This window comes from Notothenia rossii (assembly GCF_949606895.1).
Source record: "Notothenia rossii genome assembly, chromosome: 8".
NCBI classification, from domain to species: domain Eukaryota; kingdom Metazoa; phylum Chordata; class Actinopteri; order Perciformes; family Nototheniidae; genus Notothenia; species Notothenia rossii.
In genome coordinates, this window is record NC_136906.1 from 72602376 (window position 1) to 72613229 (window position 10854).

General features: G+C 43.1%; 1 protein-coding gene across 1 annotated transcript in view; it reads left to right on the forward strand.

The window, feature by feature from the left end:
• tmem121ab (transmembrane protein 121Ab) overlaps window positions 1-10324 on the forward strand; it is a 40679-nt gene extending 30355 nt beyond the window's left edge. The window contains exon 2 of the mRNA XM_079644744.1: window positions 7461-10324. Within this exon, the coding sequence (XP_079500870.1) occupies window positions 8300-9238 (939 nt within the window). The 5' untranslated portion in view covers window positions 7461-8299 and the 3' untranslated portion in view covers window positions 9239-10324. The remainder of the gene's footprint in view (window positions 1-7460) is intronic.
• Window positions 10325-10854: the final 530 nt, after the last annotated feature.

Here is a 10854-nt window from a genome sequence, read left to right on the forward strand (position 1 = left end):
TATTATTGTTATTTTTAAAACATCATCATGGGTTAAATGTTACTGATGAAACAAAGCGAGAACAGACAGTAATGGCTGAACATGGTTCACATTTCTTTATAGAGAGGAGGTTAGAGAGTAAAGAGTGTGGGTGGAACTGGTTCCACGTTAAATAGGGACTATAGTTTCATGAATGCTATCCTGGCTCCAAAATGGTGGAATGAGTTCCCCATTGAAATCAGGACAGCAGATAGCTTACACATCTTCCGGCGCAGACTGAAAACTCATCTCTTTCCACTCCACTGCGAGCGATAGAATTACTAACAAAGCACTTATATACTAATAAAGGACAGGCTTTCCTAAAGCCAGTTGAGTAGCACTTGAAATGTTTGGCTCTATGACACCTGATGTCCTTATATGATTCTGTTTTCTTAAAGGTTGTATCTTCCTGGTCGAATGCACTTATTGTAAGTTGCTTTGGATAAAAGCGTCAGCTAAATGCAATGTAATGTAATGAATGCTAAAAAGGAAATCCTGGCTGATGAATTCATAAAGGGTTCAGAGTGCTGTAGAAGATGGGCATGGATGGTAGAACATGGATGGTGAACCCCAGGATTCAATGAGAGATTGCATTGAGTTACAGAAGCTGATGGAACCGGGCTATAGTGATGAGCTCTCAGTGTGCGTACAGCAGTGGCGAACCGTCAGGGCCGTCAAGGTATTCAGAGAATACCCTGGAACAAATCGATTGAATTATATAAATAACATGTAATAAAATGTATATAAAATGAATAAATGAGAATCGTATCTGTGTTGTTGATCTGTAATATTACAGGGTTATATTGATTTGTTTGTCCTTCTCGGACCATGCACTACGCATTTCAGTGGTTTTGTGTTAGAAAAGAAAGCAACCAATCAGATCTTGTTCTGGGTCTCGGGGTAGAATATCCTTCAACCAGGGCATTCTACATCCTTGATAGAATGCCCTGGCCGTTGCACTGAATGAGAGCGTACGTTTGGACTGATAGTTTGATCAACCAATCAGATATTGATTTGTAGCCAATGGGCGTATTCTTTCAGAGTTTTTCCCTCGGCGGTGGCGGCGGGGGGTGTGTGTGTCTAGAGAAGGTCCAGTTGTGATAGACACGGTTCGCCACTGGCGTACAGTACAGCAACTTCAAAACGCTGGTGACGAGGAAATGGTACGCTTCTTCCACAAAAAGGTTACAGCCGTATCCACTTAAACAACTTGATTGACAGTACTTCAAGAGTGACTTGCGTATAAGTTATGCTGTGTCAGTGACTAACTTCTGGGTGGGATGTCAGAGGGATGCTCCTCACTATGATGATGACTCACTGTGGCACGGTGCCTTTGATCCTCTCCCCAGCTTTGTGAATACAGAATACACTTTGATTGACGCTGCGCACATCATGGCCGTTTCAGAGTTGGCAGGAGAGAAGAATACACGTCTGTTATGTTGAAAAGCTCCGTCTATGCTGCTGTGGGCCAAGTTGGAGGAAATGCACATTTGAGCTGCTTTCTACTTCTAACCCTAAACAATGCCTATCATGGGAGGCTACCCGGCACAGCAGCTATCCGTCCTTTGTCATGTGCAGCATGCTTGATTTCGGCAGCGTTTGATCAACACCCACAGCTACTTAAAAGCACAGACAGCTGGATACAGATTGGGTTGGTAACAGCTATGTGCTGAAATGAACCTTCAGTGCTTATCATGCACAATGTGACATAACAAAGTAAAGTGAGGATCAGCTTTAATCAACCATAATGGTTGATGAAATGAGCTTAGCCACTGCTACAAAACACGGTGTTCTCCTCAGTTTCAGATCCTCCTCAGTATTCTAACCCTGTGCAACCTCATAAGCAATTACAAGCATATTATGCCAGGATAACAAGATAACAAGAGCATGGAAAGGATGGCGGCGAATAACACACAAACCCTGTGTATTGGGTTTTGACTCATTAAAGTGTGTGCCATTGAATTGCACAAAAAAGGTGGAAAGGACTACACCTGCCAAAAAACACTAACAACAAAATGCAAAACAGACGTGTTGGTAATTCCAATGAAGCAGCGCACCGATCCATTAGATGCAGCATATACAGTGTGAATAATGCAACACTGACAAGGTTAAGCCTTATGAGGGCAGATGAGGTTTAATATGTTAAAGAAATGTGCTGAGCGCCTGAGAGATGCCTCACACACTCGTCAGTGTGTCAGGGGGAATCAAGCCCGATGTGTTTGAACACAGCCAGGTTGTTATCTGAGATATGTATTAACATGTATTCAGGGATTAGGGGATCTAATACCTGACTTTGTTACAATCAGTACAGAATGTACGAGATCAGTGTGTGGTTACAGAACGTTATCAGGATGTGAAAGATGGAATAAAGACGTGACCTGTCAGCAACCTTTCAGGGAAGGAATGCGTGTGTGTAAGAGCTTTCACACACACACGCACACGCATACGTACCTGTGTGTATTCTGTTTGTGTGTGTTTACAACATTTAGTTTGGCTTAGCTGTTCTGAGCTGTTTTCTGAGTACTGGGCGGATTCAAAGCAATCTGCCACCTCTCCCAAAACTATCCGAGCGCTGACTGTAACACAAAGGACGGCGCAGAACACCTGCTGCGATGATGGAGATGGCAGGCAGCCAAGACGACATATGGGTCTCATTCTGGCCCTAATGAAGACAACATGACATAAATATCGTACAAAACGGACAGCTCTGGAGACCTGCACTGTCCCACTGCTGTGTGTTGCTGACATTGACATTTGATCATCCTTAGGGTTTTGAGGCTTGAGAAATGCGAGCAGAAGCGTGGAGTGAATGCAAAGTTTGAAATGTAATAGGATACATTTAATGCATAACAATATGGCTCCCTAAAAGCATAAACAGCTCAGTTTCCTTTGAAGCCTGAAGGTAATAGAGCATACCATCCACAGTTGCTGGACGAAATGATTTTGCTGCTGTAAACAAGTGCTAGCTCACAGCCCTCACGAGGTGTATGATGTGTCTGAACACCTTAATGTTGAAAGAAAAGCCTTTTGAAGTTTGTAAGACTTTACTGTCCTTAAGCTCTGAGCCTGTGTCAAAAAATAACATCAAAAGCGAGAACACAGGTAATTAAGATACTGCAAGTCAGTGCTTAAAAGGGAAACTGTGATCGTGCATATTCAAAACCAGCAGCTCAAAACTGCACCGTTTAAACAACTTATACGCTTTTGATTCGATTTTCCACCTGGTAAGGAGTGGAAGAATCCGGTGCCAAAGTGCTGTTCTTATATTTGTACTGACTGTACGGAGCTTTGACCTAACCAGAACTCCAGTGTGTTTTTTGGTTATAACTTGAAACACTAACAAAAGAAAGTTGCAGTTATGCCACTTCCTGCCACAACCTAATGTCCTTGTTGTGATCCATGTGGAGGCCTGGGGGCAGCCAGGAGGCTAATCGTTAATATAACTGCCTGACAAGAAAACTCTGGGTGTTTAGAGAGATAATGGCCTTGACCAGAGACACAGTAATAGCCCTTCCTCGGCAAAGAAATGTTGTGCTGCCAGTTCACAGCCCTCCATGTTGCCTTTTTATAGTACACCATAATTAATACGATGTAATTGAAGCATATAAGCATGTTCAGCGTTCAGTACACAGAGGCCTCCTGCTCTCACGGGGTAAAAAGCGAGGCAAAGATGTAAAATGATAGTCATCACAGCTGTCAAATTACATATTAATGGACATTTCTTTCTGCGGGGTTAATCTTCAGTGTAGAGTTCTAAATTATAACAGAATTTGCAGAGCAGAGCACTCATGTCATCATCTCACGCAGACAAAGGCACTTTTCTACAGAATATGACCAAAAGGATTAATAATCGTCCATTACTGCCAAAGTTCATCAGCTTCCTGTTCCATGTAGCGCTGAAATCACGTTAATGACATCTTGGGATCCATGTTTTGCAGCTCGAGTTTTAATTCCACGGAGGTTCAAACCATCCAATTTAGCGCTCTCATATTATGTTTCCGGCTGTAATCCGTTTATTAGGGAAACAATCTCAAAGTCTCTCTTGATAATGAATGGCATTTAAATGATGATATGATGTACTGTATATGTGGGGGCAGCCTTCCCTATAGCATGTTAATGATCCACAGCATTCTGCTAATCAGTCAATTAATCACCGCACTATGAATGTAATCTCTTACTTAGGCACTGTTCTACATAATGGGTTTTAAACATTCAAATTCATGCTTGGATTACAAATGAGGCTCATTCTGGTGTCAGGCTCTTGGGCTTTCAATGACAGCCTTTGAATCGGGATGTTATTATATGTTAAATGATTTTTTTTTTGTTCAACAGACAAGGTGACACTGACACAGCACAATGTATCTCTTAACATTTCTACTATGAGCCATTGAAGCTCCATGGTTGTTGTTTTTCATATATTCTCTATAGATGTACTTCATGTTCTTCAAGGGTGATATTTTTCTGATGAAAAATCCTCTCTACAAACTCTGGATCTCATTGAAAAAGCTCATTTTGCTTTCGAGGTTTCACACAGCAGCTGAAAACAAACTCATGTTTATTTATCACATACTTAAGTCTCTCATATCAGGAGCTCAGTTTATCAAAATGGAGTGAAATAGAAGCCTTTGCTTTACAAAAGTAAACAGTGGTGGATCAATTTGTAATCCATTTCTAAATTGGCTTTTCGAAATGAATCCAATCAATAGCACTGAAAGGTCAGCCATTGTTTTTCTGTATCAGTAAATATCAAGACAAATGAATGCTTTGGCCTTCTGTTTCTTTTGGACTCACTATTGATCACAGTTTGAAGTTGTATTTCTTATTTTGTTAATGTTTGAATAATTCAACATTTTGGAAAATATGCAATTTTTTCCAGATATCTTTGGTTAGAGCTAGGATTGTCGATTCCCCTTTTTTTTTCGAGCTAAACGACTGCTGACCCAAGTTACGTATTTATCGTGCAAATCCAAGACTGAGAATAATCTCCTAATCTAATGTTAAAGGTGGGGTAGGTACATTTGAGAAATCGGCTCGAGATACACTTTTTGTTATATTCCATGGAATGCTCTTAACATCCCGATAGCAATGAATATCTGAAGTGCTTTGACAACAAATCCATAAAAAAAACGTCATCTGTGGAAGCCGTGGCGCTGTAAAAAGCACGACCAATCATCTGAGCCGGCCCGGCTAAAATAACTGGATGGCCTACCTGCCTGTCAGCCTTCCATCTGTGCACAAACTTATCTCGTGCCCTCATTGGTCATGTGCGCGTTCGTGTGTGTTGGAGGAGGGGCTCTGTAAGGAAGTGGCAGATTTTTTCCGGTTGTGTATTTTCCAATTCTAGCGCACTCCAGCTGGTTTCTCCAAAATCACCTTTAAGCAAACAAGAAAAGTGAAGCATCTCCCCAAATGTTGAATATTTTTTAAACAAATAGACACTTGTAACTGCAGACTAAATCATCATCGGTTTAACTAACATTACATGAAATTATTATGATGAAAATAAAAGATAATGCGGCAACTCAAAATGTGAACTTATTAGTGACCTACTGTGAAAGCATTGATAAACGACATACTAACTAATGACAAGACAGTCGTACAAGCTTATAAAAGGGTGCATTAAAGCAAAATTGGTACTCTGAACTTCTACGACTTTAGACATGAAATTTAAACAAATGTTAATGGGGACTACTTTTCACCCCATGAAAGAAGTTAAATAAAGTGTCTAATAAAGACTTTCCAAATCTGAAGAATAAACCCGAGGCCGTCATCTTGCTGTGCTTTTATTTTATAGGGATTGTAAAGAAATGACAGCGAAAAGAGGGAGAGAGGTCGGGAACAACATGCTCCCGATGACCCCGGACAGTTTTAAGGGACGACGCGGTTCATTCACCTTCTTTAAATCTGTCTCTTGGGGGTCACCAATCTTTATGTAAAAGCAATACTAAGTCAGTGAAGTACACTTGAAGGATCGATATTTAACGTTTGAACACTAAATGCTTTTTTAGCTGTCAGTTATTTCGTTTTTTTTTTATGTTGATAAATAGTGAAGTAAGCTGTTCAAGTATCACCTGTTGTTTGTTTTGCAGAGATTTAGACATTATTAATATCCTGGTCTGTAGGTCAACTAAAACTCCCCTTTTGGCGAGACAGTAATATTTGGGGATTGCTGCAGATGCTCCCTGATAGTCATATCTTAATTTGAAACGTACCCCCAGCTGACAGAAACACTAATGTGATTTATTTGTGTTCTGCCTGAAGGATCCAGTGAGTGGAGGAGGAGACAGAAATTAACAGAGCAGAACAGAGCATCAGATAAATTCTAGTTTCTCCTGAAGCTCAGCAAGCTCAAATCGTGGGGAGCTTTCTGCTCAATTAACACATTTCACTTTCTCAAAGCCTTGTTTGCTCTCTATGCAAATATTTAGACATGCTTGTGTGTTATTTATGGACAAGGCCAGTGCGCAAGGTGGACTCCTGCTGGCAAGTTAAGCTCTCAGCATCTGTACGGTTTCTTTTTCCAAAGTGCTGTAAACTGGACTGTTGAAGAGAGGCCCCCCCTGACCCAAGCCGTCACACGCTTCAGCACACACAGCAGCTGGAATACTAAACAGGTCAAAACAGAAACACTTTGAAACATCATTCAGCAAAAATAGACTTTAAATGGAGCTTGAACTGAGGGTTAAATAAACGGGGGGGAATTGTATCATCTTCAATACACAGTTTGCACAGTTTAGACACTGAGCATGCATGAAAGTCACACATTAAAGCTGAAAGTCGGTTTGTTTGTCTGTGCGATCAATATCTGTCACTGATACAAACAGCCCTAATCCTATTAATCCTCCAGTAATAATGATACAGCATGCACACAGCATTCAAATTGTCTATGTTTTATTTTAGAAATCTCAGCACACCATACTGAACCAAAGCTGTAGGAAATTAACTTGCAATCTTTTTGCCATTTACCCTTGCACAAGAAGAAAATGTAGAACCAAGTAAAGCAATAAAAAACGACTTGTCAGGCAGTTCACTACTTCATAAGACTTTAAATTAGTTTCTACAAATTATTGTAATAAATCTTCTATTAATTCAACTGCCCAAATTAAACTTCTGGGTATTATGTTCCCAAAATATGCTGAAGATAATAACGTTACCACCAGAGGATATTAAGCCATGACTCCAGTTGTCCTGTGACAGATCACAGACAATAGAGAGGTAATGACATCCTGAAGCAGTCCTACTCCAACATGTGCAATATGTCCTTCCCTATCAATAGTGAAACAGACTCTACTTGAGCCGAGCTGACACATTGCTTGGCTCATCGTATGTGGAGGGCCATTGGCAATGAAAACTGTGTTATATGGCCCAGTAGTGCTGACAGGTTTCTTTCTCCCCCTCTCCTGCCCTCCCCCTCCTCTCCTCTTTATTTCTCCCTCTTCTAGGCTGTGAAGAGGCTGGCACGTGGAAAGGGGAGGGGGGAAGGATGGATCTTCAGACCGGTGTAAGAGCCTCCCCCCAGGGAAGCCGGCGTCGGATGCAAGGCCTCATGGGCCGTTGACCTGCTGTCTCCGTGATTTATGGCGGCTGGGGGCCTCCGGCCACTGCAGACACCTCCTTTCCCTCCACACACACTGCAGGATCGCGAGGAGCCACACACACTGCACCATCGTCTACGGGAGCTTCCAAAGGGGAATTCTTCGCACATGCTGAGCTGCAGCACAGGCGCAACTCCTGCTTTCAACACAGTCTCGTATCAAAACAAACCCCTCCATAAACATTTCTATACTAGAGCAGCGTGTCCCGCATTCCCATCACATTTCCATTAGACCGAGCATGCTCTAAGAGTATTCTCCCTTTGACTGTGTGTGGATTACTATCAGTCATGGCGTGTCAGCTGTAAAACCCGCGGTGTAGTCGCTGCTCAGGGACAGAGGCGGATCAATGGAAGTGCGTTGAGTAACGAGGTGATGTTCCTGTTTTCACATGGTCTGAGAGCAATCAGCAGCCAGCATATCTCCGCTGACTCCACACACCGCTCTGCTTCTACATTGCAATAACCGTCCTCCTTTAAAGACTGTTCGTGTAGTGAATTATAGTATTGTTGTAATATAAAGACACACTAGGCGGACATTTGCTCCTGTGCACACAAGACCTATCAGAACACTTTAAATGCAACTCGTTTTTCTCCAACCTTAGAGGTTTGGAGTGCCCAATCACCTTCTGGTGTGTTTTTGCTTTTGAAACTGGGGACTGATAGTGAGAGCCAGCAGGTGCCCTCGCCATGGTGTTACCGCCCCCAGACAAACGCCACGTGTGCCTCACCACCATCGTCATCATGACCAGCATGGCCTTCATGGACGCCTACCTGGTGGAGCAGAACCAGGGTCCCAGAAAGATTGGTGTGTGTATAATAGTGCTGGTAGGGGATGTGTGCTTCCTCATAGTGCTGCGCTACGTGGCCGTGTGGGTCGGTGCAGAGGTGCGCACCGCCCGAAGAGGATACGCCATGATCCTCTGGTTTCTCTACATCTTTGTCCTAGAGATAAAACTCTACTTTGTTTTCCAGAATTGCAAGGCAGACAGGAAGAGCTTGGAGACGGTGGCCAGGAAAGCTTTGACGTTATTATTATCAGTATGTGTACCGGGCTTGTACTTGGTTCTAGTGGCTCTGGATAGTATGGAATATGTGAGAACTTTCCGGAAGAAAGAGGACATGAGGAGTCGTCTGTTCTGGGTTGCTCTGGACCTGCTGGACCTGCTGGATATCCAAGCCAACCTGTGGGAGCCGCAGCGGACAGGCCTGCCCATCTGGGCCGAGGGCCTGATGTTCTTCTACTGCTACATCCTGCTGCTCATCCTGCCCTGCGTGTCTCTCAGTGAAATCAGCATGCAGGGGGAGCACATGTCGCCCCAGAAGATGATGCTGTACCCGGTCCTGAGCCTGGTCACTATAAACGTGGTCACCATCCTCATACGGGGCGTGAACATGGTGCTGTTTCAGGACAGCCGGGTTTCCACCATCTTTGTCGGGAAGAACGTGGTGGCCATCGCCACCAAGGCGTCCACCTTCCTGGAGTACCGCCGACAGGTAAAGGAGTTCCCCCACCCGCAGAACGCCATGGCGCTAGAGCTGCAGCAGAACAGCCACACGCAGCCGCTGCCCAACGCCACCAGTTTACCACATGAACCCTCGCCGGCGCAGGACGTCATTGACACATGACCGCCAGCTCTGGACTGAGCATCATTAGAAACTCAAAGCTTTTTAATGAAAGCTGCTGGAGGTGGATAGAGGAATCAGCTGCATGACGGGATTCTGCTCTTGTCAAGCCCACATGAACTGCTGTGAAACCATAAAAGAGATTTTCAGCATCACCTGCCTGTCAGAACATACTGTAAACCTACACTTGACTCTGAGTGCAGCGTGCAGACTTTGAAATCAAGTCAAAGGTTTTTATCGTGCTATTGTGTTTTTAATTGTTTCAAATGTTTTCAAAGCTCAAAGTTTTATTAAAAAGACAATCTCCACAGTGTGCAGACCGGTGACATTATGTTGTGTAAATGGACAGCTGGTCGCCCCTCGGTGAGTATCTTGTATTTTTTAAAGGTCACTTTTTCAACTATGTGGCATTTCCTTTGAATTCCATCACCCAAGGAACTACCATTCAGCGCGAGGCACTGACGGAGAGGAGGAGCAGAGAGTGATAAGGGTCAGTCATGGGGGGCTATCTGTGCTGTGCTACAGCGAGGTTGGTGGCAGACAAATGCTTTTCCCTCTGTGTAAGGTTCTGCTGAGAAATGAGCTCTGTGGAAGCTGCTGCCTCGGTCAGTGTAACGCTTTACGACCAAATGTCTGATAAAAGCACCGGAGCTCAGCACTATACCGTCCACTGCAGGCATCCAAGCGTGTGTTTTACTGTGTGTGTGTGTGTGTGTGTCACGCACACTCTAGCCTATAGAGTATGTGTGCCTGCAGGCGTACGTGTTCACCACAGGAGGTTTAGCTTATTTTTTTGGCACAGATGTGAGTGGTTTATGTGTGTAATGTATTGAAAATCTGAAGAAATACATGAAAATAGAAAAAACCGTATATGATGGGGGTGAGATACTTTTTGTTTCCTGTACTGTACATTCCTCCGAACCTATAGCTGAAGCCTTGAAGTCAGAAAAAATGTCCAGAAAACGCCTCACTAATGAATTGACACAAGATACAATATAAATACTATATCATTCAAACAGAAAAAAGTTTATTCAATTTATTATTAATAATTATTATTGTTAATTATTATTGTACATTCTTTACTTGTTGGAGGCAAATGATGTTTTAATAAAAGTATGAATAAAAAGATTTATGATGAAAGCATGGTTTCTTTTTCCAAATTGTCCATTTAGATACAGTATTTATTATTTTTAGCTTAAAGGGGACCTATCATGCAAAATGCACTTCTTGATGTATTTTATACATAAATATGTGTCCCCGTATGGCGTTATATTTGTGCCTCTATCCTGAGCACGCAATGAAACATGTTGAGCATAGAAAATATGATTGAGCGCGCACTTGAACATTTTTGAGCACAGAGAAATATATTTTCTCTCATAAAACTCCTGCTCCGTGCGCAAGCAGACCGCTGCACGCGCTCTCTCTCCCTCGCTCGCTCGACCTCTCCAGCCTGTGCACGCTCAGCTTTGTCTGCGCTCGCTCAAGTTGGCACAGCGTTACAAATGTGCCACAAAACCAACCAATCGGAGAACTCGAGAGGGTCAATTCTGATTGGCTAGTCCAGCGCCATGTAGAGAGAAGAGTTGCGACAGCGGAAGTCCAAAATGCTTGATCGTCAA